This window comes from Lutjanus erythropterus, chromosome 5 (assembly GCF_056507025.1).
Source record: "Lutjanus erythropterus isolate fLutEry1 chromosome 5, fLutEry1.hap2, whole genome shotgun sequence".
Taxonomy (NCBI): Eukaryota; Metazoa; Chordata; class Actinopteri; order Lutjaniformes; family Lutjanidae; genus Lutjanus; species Lutjanus erythropterus.
The window spans coordinates 16,292,563-16,317,899 of record NC_139321.1 but is presented as its reverse complement, the minus strand read 5'-3'; the positions used below and the strand labels follow the sequence as shown (position 1 = coordinate 16,317,899).

Here is a 25,337-nt window from a genome sequence, read left to right as displayed (position 1 = left end):
CACGTCTCTCAGAGCTGCCCGCTTTTAGCTTTCATACATTATTCATCTAGAAAACACGAGACTCTTTGCACTGTCACAAATTACTCGCTGTCTTTTAAGGATGGTTACGTGAGGAGGAGGAGTAGCTTTACTGTACAGGCTCGTAGGAGAGTTGTGTGAAGTCATTTGTGTGTCTCATTCATAACCCAAAACCTGCCTATACCCAGACCCCCCCCCCCCCCCAACCTTTCCTGCTCCTCTCTCCAGTCATGAGTAGCACCTGTTGGGGGGCTGTTGTAGCTGCTGCTTGAACAGATACTGTATCTATTCCAGGTCCTGCTGCATCTTTGAGGGCTCGAGCACAGAGCCAACTGCTCTTAGTCCTCAATAACAATAGGATAGAACGGTGCCTTAGATTGAGATTTAGTATTTTATTGTATCAGTTTAACTAAGAAAGCTTGTGCTTACCTCGGCCTCGACAATCAGTCTACCCAACCAGGGCAACTTTGTGAATATGAATATTTCTCTGGAAGATTTACAAACCTAACAACGCCCTGTCCACAAATAAAATTTGTACTGTAAATATATCTAAAATGTACTGAGATGATACAAACTGTTAAAACAATAAAGTCTTGCAAAAAATACTCCCCCTTGTCGTGTTTCGAATTTGTTGTTGTAAAGAAATAATAGACCTCAGATCACATCCTCCTTTATTCTTCTTTTAACTTCACTCAAAGTCTTGAATACATGAGCAGTTTATATTTTAGCATCAATCTCAAAGATCTAACTCACTCGCTAAACAGTTTTTGAAAATTCTCACAATCCATTCAAAACTCTTCAGAGACATAACAGATTATTAATCAAAGCTGGTATGTATGAGCAGCAGTAAAAAGCATATTATTCTCTCTAAAAGATTCCAGTAAGGCACTGAAAAGGCTTTTGTCTCCTCCGGCTGCACAGAATATCAACAATCCCACAAAAGAAATTCTGTTGCCATGTTAGTATCCAACATTGACACAAGTTGCAATAATGTATATGTCGATAAATGATTAAAGCTAGTGCATATTTAGTTGAAATGACCTCCTGTCTGTCAACTGCATGAAGAGAAATTTCACCAAAACTGACATTTAATAACATTTATGTTCTGTTACATTCTGTTATCCCACTCAGACAACTCACAAAAGTAAAATTCTTCGAGAAAATTATGTTCTTTTGCAAATAAACAGTCAATTTTTGGTGTAATTCCCCTTTAAACAGTTACCCTCTGCACAGGTGATTGTGCAGTTCACAGCTTCTTAGCACAGTCAGGGCAGTAGATCTGCTCTGTGTGGATGACGAAGCGCTTGTTCGCCAGCGACAGGGAGCACTTCTTGCAGTTGAAGCAGTACTCGTGCCAGGAGTATCCTTCATAGTTCACCACGTTGGTGCCGTGGCCGAACCCTGCAGACGCAGAGACAGAAGGACATCAGTCAGTAAGCTGTGCAACAGAGGTAACATAACAGAAGCTACTCTTAAAACATTCCCTTTATTTGTTCTAACAAGGGTTTCTGCCGGTCTTAAACACATCTAAAATCACACACCTGAATTTTAATCCTTAAAGTGTCCTTAAATGTGATTATCTGTCCCAAAACGAGTCTTAAAAATCAATTGAATTATAAAGTTAATGTTAATTCTATAAGGTTGCATTAATTCAATCTCATGTATGAATTTGTTTTTGGGGAAAATTGTATTGATCATTCTATAATAACTACAAAATGAAGCCAACATTAATCCACCACTAACCACTAATGCAAACTGCATTATTTTTTTGCAATTATTAATGTGATATTGGTATTAAATTGTATTCATAATGGTTTTAAAACATCTTCAATTTAACTTGTTGAAACCTGCTGGATCCCTGCCTAACTGTCAGCACAGATTGGTCGTAAATTATGCAGAAACCTGAATGCTTAAATGAAATTAAAGCTCCTTTTTTGGTTTTACTGGCATATTTATTAACATGGAATTTAAATTAAATTCCAGTGTGTGGAAACTCATGTGACACTGATGTACTGCTGCACTTCACTGTATTGGGGCTATGCATAATGTTTAATATGATGGCTGTCAGCATAATGCAAAGTATGTTAAAGTGGGTTTCAAATGCTCTTTTACCACAGTACAGATGTTGATCACCAGAGTATAATATAAACTTAATTTTTATTTAACAGGTCAGTAACATCCCAACAATTTCCAAGGAACATTCTTGGAAATAATCATATAATTTGGTACTACTTAAAGGGAAAATAGAAAGGTTACAGTAACATAAGGGTAAAATAATAGAAAATTGAATATAAAGTGTACAAGGAGTAAATGCAAGAAACAATGCTTAATAGAATAACAATAAGTACGAGTAAACAGAGAAGTAGTAATGGCAATGTTGAAAAGTAATTAGAGTAAAGTAGAGTAATTGCACATGAGGTTGGAAAAAGTAACACTGCACAAAATCTTTATTATTGTTCTCCATGTCCAGTTTTAGTAAGAATCAATTTATTAGTTATTTATTATTGGAAACTTTATGATCCATTATGTTGAATTGTGTGTTTGCCTCAAGATAAATTTGTGCGTGTTCAGCCAACCTACAGTGCACTGACTAAAAATATCTACATTATAATGACAATTAATTGCAGTTAATTAATTGGAGATCTACCAATACAATGCCATTTCTCTTTCCCTATAATTAGTACCATGTTGCAGTTCTTTTCAGGAAGCTTCTTGGAAATTATCAGGAAATTATTGTTATTATATGAGACTGTTTAATCTGTGGTAGTAGCAGTTCATCCTCCAAAATATGTTTTTTATGGCTGCATTGCGTTGTTGTCTATTGAGTCATCTGTCTGTGGATTATAATCTGTCAGAGGCCATTACAACTGTGCATTTATAATCAGAATCAGAAACACTTTATTGATCCTCAGGGGGATGTTGGGCTAATAGAAATACATATAAGCATAGAGAAATTGTAATAAAAATACAAATAAGCATGTAATAATATATGCATTATACTGTAATGTATATCAACAATATATGTATAGAACATAAATGTGTAGAAATAGGTATATTACAATACATAATGACAGTGTATGTGAACAGTGTTGATTTTCTAATTGTCTCTGTATGCATTTTTTCTGTATATATTCAAGATAATCCTGGTGTTTGCAGCAGGAATCATAGTAACAACAGCATGTGTTTACGTTTCCCTGACCTGTGATTGGGTTCTTGCAGCCGTGGCACTTCTTGGCCACATCAGACTTGAAGCAGTCCACGCAGTAAAACTTGTCCTCATGGGAAGTGAACCGAGCTCCCGCCAGAGGTTTACGGCAGGTCTGGCACACGAAACACTCAGAGTGCCATGGCTGGTCCTGGTAGCTGATCCCTCCAGAGGTGATGGGCTGAGAGGGGCGGAGGAACAACTTTGATCAGGATCTCAAACATAACTTTCATTCATTCAAGTCACCCTGTTTATTTTGTATGAGTGGGACACTGTGGGCAATGCATCAGCTCTTCCAGACTTACAAACAGTAGCACACTAATGATTATTTTTTACAGCCACACACTGATCAGTGCTTGTACCTGCTTGCAGTGGAAGCATTTCTTGGCAAACTTCTTGTCGTGGCACGGAGCGCAGTAGATGTCATCACCCTTGGTCAGAAAGCTCTGTGTGCGGATCGGCTGCTTGCATTCGAAGCAGGTGAAACATTCCTCGTGCCACACCTTGTTCTTGTACTCCACGTTCTGGGAGCCTACAACACAAACACAAAATAAAACCAAATATTAATGGCATTCATCCCCTTAACATACAGTATAGTTTCTCCTTTTGTTTCCTGAAAATATAGTGTTGTTTTAAAATAATTTGATTCCCCACTTTCTGACATGATCATATGTGCTTTGTATCAGCTTGTTCCACATCTTCATTAAAGCTTTAATATGTTCATACTGGGTGAAATATTATAATAAAATATAATTTTATGCTCTGCCAACTGAGCTCAGGTCACCCACGACTCCATCTTTTAATGGTTGCACCTTTTCATCAAATACAAAACTTCTACATGCTTTGTGCAAAGTTTATTTTACATGTTTCTCTACATTTAGAGGATCAGTGTAGGATTTAGTAGCATCCAGTGGTGAGGTTGTAGACTGCAACCAACTGAATGCAGCTCGTCCGATCCTCCACGTCTATCCATATACACAAAAGGTCATACTAGAGCCAGTGTTTGTTTTGTCCATTAGAAACACGGCCGTTCAGCGTGACAGACTTACTGAGCGAAGACCAGCTCCCTCTGCAGATGCAACATCTAAGGTAACGAAAACACAGCAATTCTTATTTTCAGGTAATGAAAACATACTTGTGAAGATTATATTCAATTTCTGCCACATTCTGCCTGTAAATCCCAGTAAATCTTACACACTGGACATATAATCCTGACACATTTGGTATCTTTGGAAGGCAGGCTGTTGCTTGTCGAGGGATTAATGAATACTGAGTGGCACAAATGAGGAAGATGCTATTCTAGGACCTCCGGGGTAACTGGTAACAATAACTTCTATTTATGTAGCACTTGATTCAATCACACAATACTTTATAGAGAGCAAACCAACATCAAAGAGAGGTCCAAACAGAGGCCAGGTACAGCTAAATAGCATTACAGAAATAGCAGGGGTAATCAGTATAAACCTAGCTGCCTTTCCTTTTCTGAAGGCCCTAAAATTTTGTTTCAAATGCTGTTTATTTCTCTGCAACATTAAATGTTTGTGACTAAATGAGTAACAATTGAAGTTAATATTTAGAAAGAACTGCTTAAAGGGATAGTTTTGTATGAGGTACTTATCCACGGTAAATGTATTACCTAGAGCAGATGATAGCTTTAGAAGAAGCAGAGAGGACGATCAGGACAGATGCTAAGCAATCAATTGCTGTGGACAGGGTCAACAACAAAATGTATTTTATCCACTTAAAAAGGTCCACGAATATATGTTTAAGTGTATGCTGAATTTCTAATATTTTCACTGCTTCACTTTGTGTTCAGACAGCCTTTTAAGACGAGAAACCAGCTTTATATAAGCCAAATATGGCTCTGTCTTGCTGTCCTCCATTAGCAAAGTCAGTCATTTTACTTGGCAGAGCACAGGAGTCGCTGCTGTCTGGATTTGTTAGATTGTTTGTGTTATTGTGTGATTTTGGTGAAAGCAAACTAACCTTTTACAACAGCGAAGTCACACAATAACCAACGAACAATACATTGAGGCACCGGTAGACCAGCAACTCCTGTGAACTTTGTCTATGGAGTTTGGTTGTTTTGGAGAAAGCAATATTTGGCTTATAGTTTTCCATCAGTCTGACAGCAAATCAAAGTGGTATTACTACAGATAATACATTGGCTATCGACGACTACCTCAAACATCCCCACTAATCCAAACTATCCGTGTAATGTTTTATTTATTAAGAAATCCCGCTTCAAAACTCTCCAATAGAGCCACTTCACCACTTTAAACCAGTAAGAAGAGTACAGATAAATACACAATTACAGAAATGTTTTAAGTAAAACAACCAAAACTGTTTTGGCAGAATATTACGTGCTCATTTGAACCACATCTCTTCTAATAAAAACAATTCAGAAAATGGGATTTCAGAGCCCTTAAAAAGAAAGTATAACTGTGGTATAATAGCAAACCTACCTGGCATGACCACCTTGTAGCAGCCCTGGCAGCGGTTGCCATCTTCCCGGGAGCTACACTTGCCACACATTATCTTGCCATCATCCCGGGCGCTGAACGGCTCAGAGGCCAGAGGCTTGTAGCACTTGGCACAGCGGAAACAGTCCTCATGCCAGTAGCGGTTCTTATGGTGCAGCTCCTGAACACAGAGAGGAGGCGCGGGGAGGTGAGCAGAGGTGGCCTCGCTAAGCCCTCATGAGGACCTCATTAAAGTGGAGTTTGTTTACTCATTGTGTGGACTGACTGAGGCTCGGGGCCAGAGTACAGAACAAGTCCATGTGGCAGGCATTAAAGTGGAGATGAAGTGAACTGAGATGTGGTGAGCCATGAAGGAGTTAGGGGACTTAGCTGGTGGAAATGCGATGTAGAGTATTTAAGTCCCGTTAGTAGTAATGACACGTCTTTTTCACACATTTAACTGCCCGTGACTGAGTGGTGAGACAGGAGCAGAGGTCACTGCTGGATGACTGACAAGTACTTTAATAACTTAAGACTGAACAGATAAGAGATGACTGGACAGAACACACACATTATCGTCTGTGTCTGCATTAAGCAGGATTTCACAGGCCTTTTTTGGGGATTGTTGCGACCTAAAATGCATGATTTTATGGCAGCTTTTCTATAAGACTCTGCAATATTGTATTTGCATAAAAATTGTGGAAGGAAAGTGAAAATTACAAAAAAAAAAAAAAAAAAAAATTGTAATTCATTAAAAATCAAAGGCAACTTGTTCCATGGACAATAAAACTGCACTCTGTCCTGAGAGTTTAGAGTAACCTGACCAAAAAGGCTCAGGATTACAAAAACCATGCTTTGTTTGTAAATGAAGAAGTGCACCCGTGTGGTGTTCCACAAAGAAGAAATAAAATCAGACTCAGTCAAAACAGCAAGTACAAAATTATAAAACAGAAAACAGCATATCTGTCAATAAATACGACAAACCATGTGTCCTTTTCAGTACCTATGACAAAAGGTAAAACCTTAATAAATAAGCATGTATGATGTTTGATCTGTAATTGATGGAAAAGTTGCAGTAATTGTTCTAATATGTTCATAATGTTATTATAAGAAACTAAGAAAGGTTTCTATTAACAAAAGTGTCTTATAATCTAACAATAAACACATTTATCGTGTGATTATTCACACTTATATAGTCTTATCAATACATTAATATTAATACACATTTTATAAGGGCTTTATTACCTATTAACTAATGCTCATTACAGGTGCCTTAACATAAAGTGTTATAAATGTATATAATATTATCAGATTATAATAGATTAATGTACAAATCACTTTAGTGTTGCATTTGGTAATTGGGGAGTAATTATTTTAATTACTTTATTTACTGCTGGGTACCTTAATCCATAACAATATATCACATTATTTGACTTATTATGTCTTGATAATATTTTGTATTAATAATCTGAATCTGCAAAGTAACCAGTAACAAAATGTATCAAACTACTGTAGAAGAGCAGAAAGTAAAATATTTCCTTGTGAATTAGAAGTATAAATGGATTTACTCAAGTAAAGTTCAAGTACCTCAAACTTGTACTTCAGTGGAGTGTTTAATCTACTTAGTTATTTTCCACCATCTTCTGTGGTCAATTCTGTTGTCTGTTTCTTTGTTGATGCTTTGGTCACTCCCTCCTTCACTCATTCATTCTTTTTCCTTCACTCACTCACACTGTGTTTTCACCTTGGAGTCGGCGCCAATGGGGCGTTTGCACTCTGCACAGGTGTTGGCACAGAGCTTGTCAAAGCACTTCGTGCACACGTGCTTGTCGTCCTTCTTCACATACTTCTTCCCATGCAGGTTGTCACGGCAGTAGTAGCAGTCGAAGCGATCAGTCATGGTGGAGGTGAGATAACTCCGGGGACCTGTGGAAAAATAAAAACGTGAATGTCAGACTGTGGACTTGCAGAGCTTCTGTCATCTCTAGATGAGTGTATGTTTCCATTTCACACCAGACGGGGACAGTGTTGCCTTTCCTAACATCCTCATGATTCCCTGAACAATGCAAGTCAAAGCTAGAGGATCCCATTCAGCTACACTGAACGCAGTTGATTAAAAGCATTTTACAGCTAAAAGAAAAAGGGAAATGAAGAAAGTCAGAAGTTCAGTGTAGGTATTTAATAAGAGCAGAATGAGAATTTATTGAGTAGAGTTTGGTGAACATCATAATAGACTGTCAGTGTGATCTTTGTACCTTGAAATTCAAAACAAACCAGTGCAGAAAGTATATATCTTTTTAACCACTTAAAAAAAGGCCCACCTAAAAAAAGAATTACTTGAAGTGTACACTATATTTAGAATATTTTCCCCACTTTACTTTGCCATCAGACAGCCTTTCCTGATGGGAGAGCCACTGTTATATCAACCAAATGTCATTCTCTCCAAACCAACCAGACTCTTGGCAATAACAATGATTTTGGCCTGCAAAAAACAGGAGCTGCTGATTTATCACTGCCTCAGTTTATTAGTTAGTGTGTGTTTTTGTGTGACTTCAGTGTTTTACAGCGTCAGTTCAGATTTAACAATCAGTAACCGACTAATCAATCAAGGCAGCTTTGGACCAGCAACTCATTTGTTCTGTGAGGTTAAATCAGAATCAATGTCAAGGGAGTCTGGTTGTTTTGGAGGCTTATGTAACGACTTACATAACAGCATTTTCCCATCAGGAAAGGCTGTCTGACGGTAAGGTTAAACAGTGAAAATATTATAAATATAGCAGTGATATTGATTTTTTTCAGGTGGACCTTTTTTCAGTGGCTAAAATATGTTTTGCTGCCAACCCTGTCCACAGCAGAATATTGTTTAGCTTCCTGCACCAGCACTTCTGCTGCTAGACTGGGGGCGCCATCTACTGCAGGTATTCCAATGCATTAGGAATGGATAAATACCGTACAAAAACCTCATTTTAAGAAATCTGAACTATGCCTTTAATATTAGTAATGCCCAGTGAGATCCAGCGGCATACCAAGCTGATGAGAGAAGTGTGAGCGAGGTTTGAAAAAAAAGGCAGCCCCACAGATGTCTGCTTGTTGTCTGCATGCTTTCTGGCCTGCAGACTTTTTATCAAGCTCTCCCTGGAAAGCTGAGCTCATATTTTTAGACTGTCTGGCTCGCTCCCGTCACCCCCCACCTGGAGGACTTTCTTGCTCGTCTGCATTTTTGGCTGGGTCATTTTATTGCCTGTTAGCGTAAACACTTTAAACTAATAGTTGCTTTGCGTCTTCATTCATCAACATTCCTGTGTTCCCATCACAGTCTGTCCACTGGGACTAGATTCCTGGAACAACTGTTGGGTAGGGTGGAGAGTGTGTGTGGACGTTATTATGCTTTATCTGCATCGCTCCAAAGCCTCTCTCGCTCTCACAGGATGTCAGGGGGAGCAGCTGAACAGTGTGTGAACTTTAGCGGTTTGTCCAGTGTGACACATATCATTTTAAGCCAGTCGGTACAACAGGAGCAATGGAGGAAACAATGGGTGGAATGGCATTTTGTCCAAGTAACCACAGGAACCAGGACAATATTTATGAAAGGAGACTGCAGCAGCTATTTAAGTGAGATGTAGTAAACAGGCATGTGAAAAAGATGAGCCTCCCGGGGTGTGGTATGTGCCCCTGGTGCACGAGGATGGATAGATGGGAGAGGGTTTGGAGTGAGGAGACCATCTGCAGCTGTGCTGGTGGGATAAAGACTGGACTGAGCACTCACACACTCCACTCCGCCTCAACAAGTAGCTCCCAACCTATTTCATTGAATAAACTAATGACACCTGACATATTTTATGTGTATTTTCTATCATATTTAGTGCATAACAATAAACATATAGAACAACAGATAAACCATGAAGTCAAAGGAACAGTGGGTAGGATTTAGTGGCATCTAATGGTGAGATTATAGACTGCAACAAACTCATCTCACCCTCCCCTTCCATGCATATAGAAGAGCCATTGGCTCTCCTTGCAAAAAACAAGAAAGACAGACTAAAGCCAGAGTTTGGTTAGTCTGTTTAGGGCTATTTTTTTTTACATTTTTTTTTAAAAAACAGCACTAATATCTGATAGTACTGAAAGTACTGAAGCTATAAAACAAATGATCAAAGTGCTCATTCAAGCTCAGGTCAGTCTTCAGTGTCTAGCTTGAAATTTGGCTTGCAGCAAAATCTTTTTCAATGACTATGTGCAGGTTGTTAAAGACTTTTTTCTTTTGTTGTGGTATCTAAAGAGGTATCGAGAATATATTTTCTAATACTGGTATTGTATTAAAGTTCTGGTATCCTGACAGCTCTATGGACTACTGCACAAATATGGTGACCTGCACCCTGTGCAGATGAAAGATAGCGAAAACCCATTGATTTTTATTTTCAGGTAATTATACACTAATGAAAACATGCTTATGAATATTATACTCCACTTCAGCCATATTCTGCCAATAAATTAGTGAACTTGTTAGCAAACATTTGCCTATTTACATATCCAGCAGTGACAAAGCAAGATTATCATTTATTTGCAATTATGTTTCTGGTCACCTTATTTGTCTAAGTTCAATATTCACTCTCTCGTTTAGCTCTATTTTTGCTCTCCAGCAACTCCTCAGGGAAATATCTGGCTCTTTAGCTGCAAAATGCTCCACTATGTTCACTGCACAGTCACTAACTGTGTCTGTCTGCTGTTTGTTGCCAAGCAGGTCGAGTACAGCAGATTTTTCACTGAAAACAACAGCATGGTGTGATGAAAAGCTATGCTGTGAAAGCCATGAGAGTAAAAAAGTTATCCATTTCTGCCATATTCTGACAGTAACCCCCCTAAATCTTACATACTGGACCATTAACCCTCATAGAGCATGCAATAACTGCAGAAACTTTCTGTAAAACGAGCAATGTTTTTAGGAATTTTTAGACAATTCTGTCCCTGTATTCTCAGTGATAAATATTTTACAGGCCTCTTATTTGACAAAAAAGTGTTTTGTGACGCTTTCTCCTTTTTTTGAAGCCATTGTTAGGTCTTTGGGAGTTTTACCTGCATACCTTTCTAATACAGGATGAAGTTGTTCAGCTGTTCTGTTAGTATAAATTTTATTCAGGTCATCACTGTGCCCAGAGAAAAGTTTTAAATAATATTCAAAAGTTTAAAAATAACAATTTCATTTTGATTTTCTTCACAGAAATCATTGAAATGCTGATAAATATGGGCTTACTGTGTCATTGCAGCTTTCCATTTCTCATTCATTTGACTGCAGAAAAAGGTTAAATCATCCACCACAGTGAAAATTATTCATACTGAGGCATTAATAATGTACTTTGGGGCCCTCTGTGAGTTCATTGCTCAATGTAATGAACTTCATCTGCAAAATAACATAATGTGGTTAAGATTTAGATTTAGCCATTTCATTTTGATAGAATATCTAAATGAAATTATCTTAATCTCTATTAGTTTATCATTATAGCATATACCAATACTGTGTGATGGAATTAATATCTCCCCAGCCAGAGCAAACCCAATGGGGGGCCGGGACCCCCAGGTTGGGAACCAGTGTCCTAACCTCACCTCTTTGCAGCATTTCATGGAACTAAAACAGGAAAGATCCACCCACTCAATCCTGTCAAATCATACACACAATGCTTGGGTCTCATTACTGAGCCCAGTCTGACCAGAGAGCTATTTTAGACGTCCACTTTCTATTTAAAGTGCATTGACCTTCCAGTGGGGACATATGAAGAGGGATGAAGAGTGATGGCTACTGGCACTATTGTGGCTCCAGTTTGAGACGGGTCCAGTACTTTAATCTTTTGTTACAAACAGTGTGACAGCTGCCCCCTGTCAAGCAGGCGTGGTATGTGCCGACACTCAGCTATGGACAGAGAGGATTATACCACTGTGGTCCCTTTGGGGAGTAAGAAAGGTCAACCTGAGACCAGTTTGAGAGGTGAGTCAGTGCAGTGTGGGATCAATGACAGAGTGACCCAGACAGGATATCAGGAACATTGTCAAAACCCTCTTGGATAATAACAGCGTGCTCTCTTGAAAGTTAGCCCCCTACAAAATCAGGTCCTTTTAAGATAATCACATCTTGCTATCATGACGCTTTAGAGAGAGAAGATCACTGAGTTACAACAAACAAACCAAAAGTAAAATACAATTCAAACCATTGAATAGGCTGTTCTTTAGAGTTTCTACAGCATGCATCCAGACATGAAGAATGGAAGAGGGCTCAAATGTAAGACCACAGTTTGCCACTACAAATACTGTCTATAAAATGTAAAAAAAAAAAAAGACTGAGATAACAAAAACAGAGAAACAGAGAAACAGAGCTGCAGCTAACAACTGTTTACATTATCAATTACACAAATTATTTTAATGATCCCGAGCCCAAAGTCATGTCTTTAAGCTGCTTCTTTTGTCCAACTACCCATCCAGAATCCAAAGACTCTTCATTTACTGCCTTAAATGACAAATAAAAGCAGCAAATCCTCACAATTTAAAATGCTGGAACCTTCAAATATTTGACATTTTTGCTTGAAAAATTACTGAAATGATAGCTGGCAGCTCATTATCTTTCTCCCCTCATGATTACTTGATCAATCGACTAATCTTCACATCTCTGAATAAAAACACTCAGTTCATTTTTCATTCATTTGACTGCAGAAAACAGTTAAATCACACACCATCACTGCAGAAACTTTGACAAACGCAAAACTTCAAAGCCTCTTACTTAATAGATTTTTGAGCTTTTATTCCAACTCAAACTCTTAGTTTTGAAAAAGTTTTAACAACTAATGTTTTCTTGAGATCATTTACTTACTTTACTTTTTCCTCCTTGGATAAACCTCTAAAACCCCAAACACTTTGTATTTCGAAAATTATTAATTAGTATACTCACTGAAGCAAAAGTGAATAACGGTTTATAATTGAATTTTCAGTTGTAACCATTTAATTTTCAAGCACCCAAATAATGACAAACCAGGTTCACAGCTCACTGTGTTTGAATATGAATTTTTGGGGGTTTCTGAAACTCCAACATCCAATTTATTTAAAGAAGAAAAGTAAATTATCTCAACAAAATATTACAGCTTGACAAAAATGTATTTAATTTATTTTGAAATATTCGAGTTTGAGTTTAATTCAACCTGCAATAATTTAGTAAAGGCAGTTGCTTTCAAAAGAAAAAAAAATAACTTTTACTTTTTATACAAATGAAAAAAACTCAGTCTGTATCAGTGCATCAATATACTGCAACTGTGATGGAGCTAATTAAACCTCCTAAACCAGAGAAAGATTTTAGACTTTAGACATGGGCATTCAAAGATTGTAGCCATTAATTTAGCTATGAGAGGTTATTTGAGCACATTTTACTTCGATAAAATCTCCAAAAAGGGTTAATTTTAGATGATATTGTTGCTGTCTGGAGTGAAAAGCAAGCACATATTTTCAAAATCGTTGCTTGTTTTGCTTCTCTGAATAAATTGAACAAATAATTAACGGTTCCTTTATGAGCAGAGGAAATTCTCAAGCAAAATAAACCATTTAAAATTCAGTGGATTATAGGAAAGTGCATTATCACAAAGCTGAAAACAGGGCTGTTTTTCTAAGCTCATAAAAAGTCAACAGGAAAGCGATTTTGTGCTAAAAGTTGTTCAAACTTCACTTTCTTCCACACTCAGTGATTATTAAGTACTTAGCACTCAGTGTTGTGGCTCCAGCGTTTTTTAAATTTTACCTGAGTGTCTGTAGAAAGTCATGATTGCTTCCAATCAGGAGGAAAAGATGAAGGAGAAAAGAAAGATGCAAGGCCAAGAGGAGACAGTAGCATCCACAAAGGGTCAAACCCGGACACCATACGGCTCGTTATGATATGGGGGGCTGTATATACCCCCTCTGTGACCCACACACACCCCCGACCCCACGTCCAAATCCAACCGTGGGCCCTCCAGTCCTTTTTAGGGTATGCATTGGAGAATAGACCGGATGAGAGATGCAGAGGGGATAGATTAGGTGATAGAGACTGGATTCCACTGCTGTAACATCAGAAGGTAAAAAAAAAATAGAAAACACAGTCTGAAGGCTTTGAATGATGGCCACGGGGGATAATAGATACTCCCACTGCCCCGACATAAAATGTTTTGTTAGAGAGTTCAGAACATGTACGAATGACATGTTGGATCGCTTGACATCATAACTCACAGGGATGAGTCACCCAGGAAGAGCAAGTTGATATAATTGACTGAGCTGAGGAGAGTCAAAGTGTGGTGGAGAGTTATACAAGTATCTCCTCTGACATCTTCATCACTGTATATGACTGCACTTATATACTGTATGTCAGATTTTCCACATGATAAGGTGATATATATACTCAAAACTAACATGAACATTTTAGATTAGGAGTGGGAAAAAAATGACTGTCGCTGATTTTTTTTTTCTCTGTTATCTTTGTGATTCTTACTCCAAGTGAGAATATTTTCTCTAAAGCCCCAGAAAACACCCACTGCATTCCTGACAGAAAAGCAAAGAGACATCATGAACCCTCTCATGAGAAGTGGATGCTCTCACAGCGAAAAAATGTCCTCATCCATCTATACTCTATCTGCTGAGACAGACTGCAGCTACAGCTGATGTAAAACTTGAAATCAGGCTCGGGGAGTGAAGGGGTACATGCAACAGGATTTAAAGGTAACTGTATCCCATTACAGTTATTTAAAATAAGAAGTGATCAGATTACAGTTACATTTAGTAAAAATGAGGATTACAGGCTGGATTACAATTTTAAAATACATAAATAAAGAATGATACATTACCACGTGCAGTGCGCACACATTACAACACTTCACCAGTCTCAGTATCACTCTGGTCCCAGTGAAACCAGTTAATCTGACAGTTGCCAGTTCATTATCCCTTTAAAAAGTGTTTTCACGAGGTGGAAATCTTGCACTTATTTTGTCTCAACATCTAATTCAAAGAAATATTTATAGGTAAGACCAACCGCTAAAGTTTTTCACTGCTTTACTTGCAGCCTTTTCTGACAGGAAAACTCCGTATATAAACCAGTGGTTTCCCCACAAGGCTGTCAAGATAGCAAGGTAAAATGGTGGCAACATTTTAACAAGCATACGCAAACAACCCCGCTTCATACTATCAAACTCTCACTTGAAGGGCAGCAGGAACAAGTTGTGAACATAACACTGACACACTGTTTTATCACTTTTTAAGATGATATAGTGAGCTCGTTTGCAAACATTTGTCTGTGTACACATTCAGCAGTCACAGACCAATGTCATCATTCATTGGCAGTCATGTCTCTGGTCACCTGATGACCTGATGAGTCCAGTATTCACTGTCCTTGGGACTCCATCAATGCCTGAGGGAAATATCTGACTCTTTAGCTGAACAGTGAAGAGTTGGTACAGTCAGATTTTAGAGACTTTTCACAGAGGACAGCTACCTGCTGTGACTGAAAACTAGGTAACCCTTCCTTTTACAGTCCCCTAAGTATTTATTTACAGGTAAATATTTGGTAAATTATATGTATTGTCGTGCAATTACCGCTGGTAAATAAGCACATCAATACAGAGAAACTACAGCTGAAATACTAGGAAAAACTTCCACTATTACCCATCAACTCCTCTAAGTACTGTGTAGTTGTCGACGCTGGTTTAGGTTGTTAACAACTCAGATATACTTTAGGAAAGTAGACAACCAGTTCTTAGAAACACCCACAAGGTTTATGTTGGTTACTGACCAAGTTTAATTATGTATCTAGAAATGACAGTAGTACTTTCCAATAAACTTATTTTCCTTGTATAGTTATTGTTAATAGCTACATCCATTTATACTATAGTCTGGGTGAAAGTTTAAACAACTATTGAAATTCATCCACTACCCAACTAACCATAGCAATATTAGAGAGCACATCTGTCAAAGCTCACACCATTTCCTAACTGGAGGTGAAGCTAATGAGCAAACGAGAGAACGGCTGATTGCTTCAGTTTTCCTAGATGAGGATGTATTAACCTGCTCCGTGCGTCAGCGAACAGGCTGAGCGTTGTGTCACTTGCTTGAAAAATCGCTCGCCCTGGCTCTAGTTCAATGAAGTTTCACGCAACACTAAAATATTGTATCTCATTAAACCTGATGTGACATCCACGATGATTCTGTTTCCCCTCATCAAAGCAGTCGAAAGGGCGGATGAGAGACTAATTAACGTGGCTGAGAAGAAGTGGCACCTGTTATATGATCCACAGCAGCCTTTTTATAGGAAAAGCCTAAAAAAGGACGGGGTTTGGAAGGAAAAAAGGGAACTTTTTGAGTTACGACTAATAAGGCTGAATTAAGAAACTTACGTTAGTTATGGATGAATAATTCAGACACCTAATTTATTCATTTAATTATCACCTGCGGCAAGCCAGCTGAGTTTGTTTGTGAAAGGGACTAGAATTATTCCTTGTCATGACAATGGTAAGCTCTTGCTTCATATCTTTTGACTCTGAGTGCAAAACGTCCATCAAAAAAAATCTGTGAATGCTATCATTTCAGATTGTTGGCAAATGACAATGATATAAGTGGAATAGTCAGCGTGTGGGTGTGCATTAAACCGTTAAACACACATTGTCTTGTTGACTATCCGTTACTCCGAGTCAGAACAGTAAAGCTGTGGGCTGGAAAACCAAAACAATGAGCTGAAAGAAGCTAAATGTTCTGTAGAGCTGCAGGGAAGTGCAGAATCAGATCATATAAATTAACTCTCTGCGAGTTTATCACTGAGAGCAATACCTTTCACATGACATGCAGTCATTTGAGACATCGGTAATCTAAAAATATTGATCAAATTCAGTTAAATTTCTATTGCAACTAACAATCACGATCAAAACCATCAGTGGAACAAATGTGGGTTCACATGCAGCACTTTACCCTGATTGGTTTGGGCCTTCAGAGTGAGACGAGCTTTAACACAGAAATAAAGGATCATAATGGGAATGAGAGAGAAGACTGAGAGCCTCAAGACACTGACTGAGACAGGAAATAAATTAGTTAGACTCAGGATAAATTCAGTTAGGAACCGTAATACTTTCCTTTAAAAAAGGAGGACTTATCTCTTGGCTATATTAAATAAACTTCTTCATACATCAAACACAAAACGAATCAATGCAGTTTGCTAGCTTGTTGTGTGTAAGAGTCTTTGCGTGTGTTTGTGTGTAAAGGGCATCTGGTTATAATTACAGATTTGATTCGGTCCATTACCACAGTGCACAACATTACATTTGTCCTCTTATAATCTGTCACCTAATTACTCTAAACCAACAAAGTCTAATTAATGAGCAGGAAGGCGCCATGACTCCCAACCTACACCAGCCTCCTTCTGTGTTACAGGAAATCTGCTCTTCCTGCTCCGTTTCTTCTCACTCGTGTTATTTTTTTACATTGTTGATGTTTCACTTGTTTTAATATCTTGTCATGATGAATTTCTCTCTGGTTCCATCAATCACACTGAATTAATGACTGTCAGAGTTGCAAATGAAATAAAAATACTCAGTGAAAAGATTAAAAAAGTGACAAAATATCTTTTTAATCTAACAGTTGACAAATGATGCTGATAATGATGATGATGATGATTAGCAAAAAATGGTGTGTATATCTTAGCAATATATTAAAAGTCTAGTATTATTGGGCAGCAGCATTCAACAAATGAATATAGAGATTAAAGTGCTTAAAGCAATTTCTTACATTGCTTTATTAAATATTCAATTCTGATCGGCCAGTTACAGCATTGCTATGAATAACTGACCGTTGCTATGGACGCAGTTCTGATTACAGACTCTGAAGGAGTTTTGTGTTAAATTATTGATGGTGAAAAAGCTTTGAATCGGGGTCCTTCACCACTTTGTTGGGATTTATTTCACAACAACAACTCACTTATTCACGGCACATTATCCCTTACTAAGAAACTCAGCATCATCTGACCAGAGGGAGATTGTTTAAAGTTTTTTTTTTAATCAGTCAACTCGGTGGAGTGAGCAAAGTCAAAGGTCTTTTATCAAACTTTTATCTTCTGTATATAAAGTGCCTAAACCAGGTTAGCAAGCATGTAATTTGTATATAACATGAAATACATATTTTGTCATTCACTTCTCTGTATTATATCAGGTGTTTTCTGGGGAAATGTGAGGTGACAAATGACAAAATGACAGTATAAATATCATAATAATATAAAAGGTGCAATATATAACATTCAGCCTCATTACATGTCAGCGTCTGTTTATCTGAGAGGTGTCATGTTAGTACATGTGATGCCCTCTTTGTCCTACTTGCAACTATTTTCAGTGCACTAAAATATGTTTCCTATATAAATAGTAACATAATCTCCATCCAGATTTGATCAGCACTGCTTGGTTTGACCATTTGATCTGATTTTCCAGCGGCTCCATTTCCAAGCAGGGCCCAAAATGGCAGCTGGCTGATTACAATGTTTCTCACATTACAGCTGAACAATACACGGAAACATGTCTCTGAAAACATTCTAGGTGAGAAATTGGCAATGTAGTAACATGATCTTGATGATATTTATTGCATGTTTGCCCGTCTACCTATTGAAACATTTGTTTAGATAAAATTTGTTAGATGAGCTTTTTAAGCTGTAGAGCATGTTTGTTTTTTCATTTTCTTCTTGCTTTGATTCTCTGACAGCACTATTGTAAAGTACATCTGGTCTCACACTGTCCTGCTGCATATTAATGGTCTCATCTGGTGATGAGTGACTGCTGGAATGCAGCACCCATGTCCCCACCTGCCGTGTCCAAAGCCCCGCTTTTAATAGAGCAGAAATAACTCCTGATCATCTGGAACAATAAACAAAACTATAAATATATTTTTTCCAAATTATAGAATCGTGATTAAACACGTAGTCCACGATGTGACTGGTTTCTCATGTTTATATTTTGAGAAAAAAAAAGAGCATAACATCTTTAAACAGACAGTAACATGCACGGTGTGCATATCATGAATGTTTTGGAAGGTGTTACCATGGCTGCAGTCTGATCAAATCTCACCTCTCTAAATGGTAGATTTGGCGTTTGCAGGCAAAGAGGGACAGGAAATCTGACCTGCGCTTCCTGAATATATGAGAGGAAATCGTCCAGTGTGGCTGAAGCAAGCACACACTCTCCTGTTACCAGTGGCAACAAAAGTCTCCTCTGTGTGTTTGAGAGCTCATGTCTCAACATGACCTCTCGCCTCTGGACATCCATGTGTCTCTGTAACCCTCCAAATCTGGTTAGCGGGCAGACAGGCCAGTGACAGACTGAGAGACACTATCTCTGTCAGGGGACTCAGTGACTCACCATGCGCACACACACAAACACAAAAAATCAGAGTGTCAAGACTACAGAACACACACACACACGCTCTCATTTGCACACACTCGCAGCTGTAGTACAACATGGACATAAGGTCAGTGAGTGACTGAAGAAATCAGGGTGTGGCTGCAAGACCCAGACACATTGAGGTCAAATATGTGCGGACAAAAGGCCACGAGGGGAACTCTATCAACTCAGTAACACTCCTGTCCAACGGATATGGCTCGAAGTGCTGCTAACACACACATACACACACCACACACACACACACACTTTCAGATAAAGCTTTCACTGTAAGCAAGCGAACACTGCAGCTCTCACTGGTCTCATATGACTCAAGCCTCTAAACAGTAAAATGTCAGTCCAGGAGGGAAGAAGTAACCTAACTCCATACTTGACTATGGATTATTTTGATAAGGCTGTACATAAAACATCACAAAACTCCTTTCATTCTTCATGGACGGTGCATTTCAATGTGAGGTTTTTCTTAAGGCTTGCATCACTCAGCACTCGGGAAATCAAAGTGATACAAAGTCAACATAGCAAGACACCATTTTCTTTCATCTCACTGCCTTAATCCCCTCGCTATGAGCCAAGAGACGGTGCTTTGGTAGTTTTACCATAAAATAAAAGTAGTTATTTTTTGTGCACATATAAAAATCAGAAGTGGAATTCTTCAAAAAGAAGTCTATATGGTATCAAGTGTGATATAACAGTTGGTAAATTACACTTAAGTGCTGCAAGTAGGCAGGAAGTGGAGAGAAAAAAGACATATTTGGAGTATTTGTACTATTATGACTAGATTTTCAACTCTTCTTCTTCTTGTTTTAGTCATACACAATATGTAATCTAAGTAGTTACTTTTAAAATCATAAATGAGCACTGAGTACACTGATCACAAATGAGCCAGTGTTGTGTGTTTGGTAACTAGATTTTCTCTATATTTCAATACAGTTACCACAAAAAATGCACAGTCATTCTGTTTTGTTTTAACGGTTTTGAAAATAGTGTCTTAGCATTTGAAACACATGTTGTAGATATATGGTGTTTCGCAGGCGGTGAAGTATGAATGAGAAAAGAGTTCATGGATTCTGGAAAAAGTGGTCAGTGCAATGAAAAATGAATTCACAGTTTGGTCCACACAGACTTTGTTTCGCTGAATGCATGAAGAGTATAAGTAAATGTGACTGTAAAAAAAAAAAGTGTAATATTATGCCACTTTCATCTGTCACTCCACTACACTTCATTTGTATTTTTAGCTGCAACCAGCAGCTCTATAGCTCAGTCTGACGGTCAGTTGTTCCCAAAAAATTTCCCCACCCTTTGGCTGTCATGGTTTTTGCCCTAGGAGGCTGAAATTTGGTATAGAGTTCAAGTGTGTGTGTGCCGAGGTTTGTGTTTGTCTTCTTGCCAATTAGCTAAAAGGGTGTAAGACAATGGGAGTGGTCTACAGCAAAAAGGCGCATAACTTCTAAACAGATTCACACACCATGGACAAACTTATGAACCATTTATGAACCCCTACACTTCAGCCTTTCATAACAAATCAACAGTTTGTTGTAGACTCTTGTGAGAGGCATCACTAGACTCAGCAGAATTAGCTTTTTCATTGTTGAAGCGAGGTTAGCCTACACTTTAGTCACGCCCCATTTCACAAGCAGAACCATTTGTCCCAGAGCCTTCTGGGAGGTTTCATTAAACTTGGCTGAGTTCCTTTTTCCTGCCCCCTGTACTTTAGCCATGGAGGTCAAGTGTTTGTGATGTTATGTGTGTGTGAATGCACGCACACATGGATGCATGCACGTACATGGTCACACCTATTGCGAATTTGCAGTTGTTTACAATCATCTGACAGCGACTAGGTATTTTGCAGAATAATTATATATGATCAGCCTCTAAAATTGGATGAGTAAGAGATAATGTACAGTGAGTGGGTTGTTTTTACAAAACAAACCTCTGCAGGGTGATGAAGGACCCACTCACTTCACATCATCCTGTTTATTACATCGTTATTCACTTTAAAAAAAATCAATAATTTAACACAAAATATTGATTTTAAAAGGATTTTATTAATCTAAACATCCTCAGTCTGTGATCAGAAGTGCATCTATAGCAACAGTCTGTTATTCATAGCAATGACCTTCTATTCAGAGATAAACCTTTGAATGCCCTGCCAGACTAATCAGAAGTACATAGAGTATTTAAAAACACCATGTAATAATATGTAATAGACAAAAAGTAAGCCTAACAGTATATAAAGTAGTTCAAATTAGTTCCAACTCAAGGAACTACGAGAATAAAATCCTTCTTACACTTTAATGCATCTGAATATTGAATGGGGCCACTTTGCATATTGACTCATTTTACTTTTGATACTTTAACGACATTTTTATGATGATACTTTACTACATTTTTGAAGGCAGAACTCTTATGTGTAACAGAGTAAATTTGCACTCTGTTATTGATACTTTTACCAAAGTATTTCTTTCACCGCTGCATGAAATTATGATCACACTGGCTTCCACTCTTACATAAAGCATCTGACCCTCTTTCATTATCTCTTACTGTGGGTCTCGCTCTCTCCTCATATCGCTCTTTCTCTTTTATGCACAAAGTAATCATGTGCAATTCAGCTGAGGGTTTAGAGGGGAAAAGGGAGAGGACAGCAGCAGCAGCATAGGATAAACAGTTCAACATCCACAACAGAGAAACATTGCCTCCACTCAGCTTGCTCAGCCCACACAGACAAACAAGCAGCATTGCCTATTTAGGAGTAGAGCACTGGGCTGGTGAGAGCGCTGTTTCATGTGTTTCATCAAGTCGGTCATCTACGCTCAGGCACACCCTCTCTGCCTCTCTCTCTGTGTCTCTCTGCTCCATTTGCAGGAATAAAACACATGAAGAAACTGTCCTCTTAACAAAAACATGTCCCTGCCTGAATAAACTGCAGACACCAAGTCATCTTATCCCCCAGATGTCCTGCTGCTGCTGCTGGCCTGATGCGGAGGAGACCTCACAGGCTCTGACATACAACAGCTTCATTGAAGACTGAGATAAATTATACACTACAAACCAGCTTTATGCATGAATAATGTGCAACTGTGCTGTTGGACTTGTATGCTGCTTTTGTGCTGATTTTACATCAAAAATTAAAACTAGAAAGACTTCCAAGAAACACGTCATGGTCTTTAAAGTGATTTATAAATTGCTGTAAGAAAAAAAAAATCAAGCCCAAGAGAGGGCATAGTCTTTTCAAGTGGGTTAACTCATTACTCAGTGAAGCAGAAAGTTTTTATGGGTTTTGAAGGATGGTGAAGTCATACTGGAGCCATAGGGAGGTCCAGTGTGCCAGAGGAAGGACCGTAATCTCCAAGTCTCTTTAATGACATCATGCATTTGGTTTGGCCGCTGTCCAAACCCGAAGGGAGGAGATGGTAAGCTTGGGTATGTTTTAACAGTTTCACGCCACACATGTACCATGTGGACTCTGCTGTTCATTATACAGACACCAGTAGTCCAACAAGGCCACTCCACACCTTTTGATCTACAACAGAAGTACAGTAGCTATACAGTAGATGTGATGCAACACAATACAACAGTCCTGCAGCTGTACATTCAGACATTAACATGCTACATGTGCGTGTGAGTGCAGGGTTGTCAAAATATTGGGTACAGTAAACATTATGGCACAGATAAACCAACAATTTCATAAACCCTGTGCTCAAAAACATTATGAACATTATAAGCTTCATTAGTAAATCTTTTTATTGAAAGGGCTGTTGCATTGGGTTACAATACATGAAACTGTGCTGATCAGTGTTGGAAGAAGTATGCAGCTCCTTTACTTAAAGGGGAAATTAACCCCAAAATCAAAAACACATATTTTTCTTCCTATCTGTAGGACTATTTATCCATCTAGATAGTTTCAGTTTGAGTTGCAGAGATGAAGAGACACTGGTTGTAGATATGTCTGCCTTCTCTTGAATATAATGGAGCAGTGAGCTTGTGGCACTTTGAGCACTAGGCGCCGAGTGCCATTTAGTCCCATTACTTTGGAGAGAAAGCAGACATCTGTACAACTGATATCTCCAAAACTCTGCAACTCACACCAAAACTATCTAGATGCATAAATAGCACTACAAGCCAAAGGAAACATATGTGTTTTTGATTTGGGGGTGAGCTGTCCTTTTAAGCAAAAGTAGCAGCACCACACTATGAAAATAGTTCAGTAGAAGTAAAAGATTTAAAACATTTAAAACCTATATTTATCTATAAGGGAGACTGGTGGTGTAAGTAACACTTTTTGTTTGAGCATCGGTGACTCAGAGGTTGTTCATGCGAACAATTTAAAGTGAACACTTACTGTGTTTTACTTGGCTTAAATGTGTGTATGTCGCATAAAAGTTCAATCAGTTCACAGGTTTTGTGGGCTTAGAACTGACAATGTACGTACTGGATCCACACAGCTTTTTGCATTAAGTTTGCAGTGTTCCACACACACAATGAAGAAATCCTCATCATTTTAAAGAACTGTTACAAGTGTCCCCACCCCAAGCAGCCTTTACTTAGCTAACTGTTTTAGCATGTGGGCTTGAAGGTGGCATAACCATTAAATTAAACTTGAGAAATGCTACTTTAGGTAATGTATGTATCTAAAATAAAATAGGCAAAAAATAATCATGATAAAAAACTTTACTTTCTTGCCAGAAAATCAGTTTGTTGGTCATAAAATAAACAGTGTTCCTCACAATGACATGCCACTGCTCCTGTGATCTTAAAAAGTAGTGTGTACCATAGTGTACCATATTGATGACCAGCTCACCTGCAGCTCTTTTCTGATAGATAAAACAAATACATTTACAACTGACCTGGTGTCACAACATTCCCCAGTCTCCCCTATTGTTGGACCATAATGATTGATGCATTAACATATAAGTATTACTATAATATTGCAGCTTTATTGCAACTTTAACTGCTGTATGTGGTTCTGGCTACAATGCATCATATTTTATATAGTTTTGTTTGGAAATCCCTATAGGACGAGTAGTCAGCAATTTAAAGCTGTGAAAAAAAACCTTTAAATGTAGTGGAGTAAAAATCGAAACACTCAAAATTGTACATCCCTGGGAACAGGACTCACCCAACAGACACACAAAAAGTTTATTCCTGAAATTAAAAAGTTCAAAAGATAGCCCAAGTGACTCCCAGCAAAATAAAAATAAATGAATAAATTATAGAGATACTGGCAGGTATATAATCCACAGTACGTGCCACTGCTGTGCCAAAGCGCACCACCTGTTGCGCGGCGCAGCAGCACCGCGCACAAAATGATAAAGTGTACAAAAAAAAGAAAAAGAGACGCATCGCACATTCAGGTATTTTTCAGTCAGGACGTTTTGTCAAACTGAGGATGTAACCGACTTAAATGATGCAGTAAACCTCCATGCGATGAGCTGCAATTACGAAATTTTGAAAAACGGCACTCAAGTGGACCAAATAACAGCCGCGTTTAACATCACTTTAAGTGAACGGAGCGGCTGCCTGATAATCTGAGTTAAACCCAGCTGTGGTTTTGGACTCACCTCTCCAAAGCGAACAGATGAGCGTCTCTCACTCGACACCAGCAGCAGCAGTGTGTCCGGTGGGTTTGGCCGAGAGGTGAAATCTGCGGAGGAGACGCGGCTTTAAAGACAGAAAGAGCAGAGAAGAAAAAAACCTGCGGGACATGAGCCAAACCTCTGTAAGCTCTCATAAACAATGACCTCAACCAGGAATTTACAAACTCACTTAGTAAAGTTCTCCGAGTAAAAAGGATCATGAAGAAAATGAAGTCATAACTTTTCTGCACCAACGAGCTCTGAGACTCAACAGTCACCTTTTTGTGTTAAAATGGCAGGTCTGCTGTGAAAGCAGGAGCCCCCACTTATAATAAATCATTAGTCATTAATGATCCTCACAGCATTATAACGTCTCTGGTGTTTACAACAGATGGAGTGACTTCTCAGGTTGTCACACTTTTGTCCTCCTGCTGTATCAGCCTCACTTGTCTCCTTCTTTGGTAATGAGTAGAGGAATTACATCAAGATGACTCATTTCTTAACCCACAGTAAATACATGCAGCCTGTAAACTTAACCCTCGGTGTTAATCCACTACAATTACAAATGGATGATGAAATACAGATGCCAGCCTTTACATCAACTGTGTCATTGAGACTAAACAGCTTTTCCACCATTGTTTGAACTCCAAAGTGGGTT

At 38.4% G+C, this 25,337-nt stretch overlaps 1 protein-coding gene across 2 annotated transcripts; it reads right to left on the bottom strand.

Moving 5' to 3' along the window:
- Positions 1-672: 672 nt before the first annotated feature.
- On the bottom strand, positions 673-24,802 carry fhl1a (four and a half LIM domains 1a). 2 transcript variants are annotated; one of them, XM_084718862.1, is made up of 6 exons: positions 24,665-24,802; positions 7,430-7,611; positions 5,689-5,866; positions 3,586-3,755; positions 3,218-3,404; positions 673-1,419 (listed from the first exon to the last, which is right to left on the bottom strand). In XM_084718862.1, exons 2-6 carry the CDS (start codon positions 7,583-7,585, stop codon positions 1,265-1,267), a joined length of 846 nt encoding a protein of 281 aa, XP_084574988.1. In that variant the 5' UTR covers positions 7,586-7,611; positions 24,665-24,802; the 3' UTR covers positions 673-1,264. The 2 variants fall into 2 exon arrangements, with proteins under 2 accessions (XP_084574988.1, XP_084574987.1); XM_084718861.1 differs by lacking the exon at positions 24,665-24,802 and adding an exon at positions 13,457-13,607.
- Between the last annotated feature and the right edge of the window lie 535 nt (positions 24,803-25,337).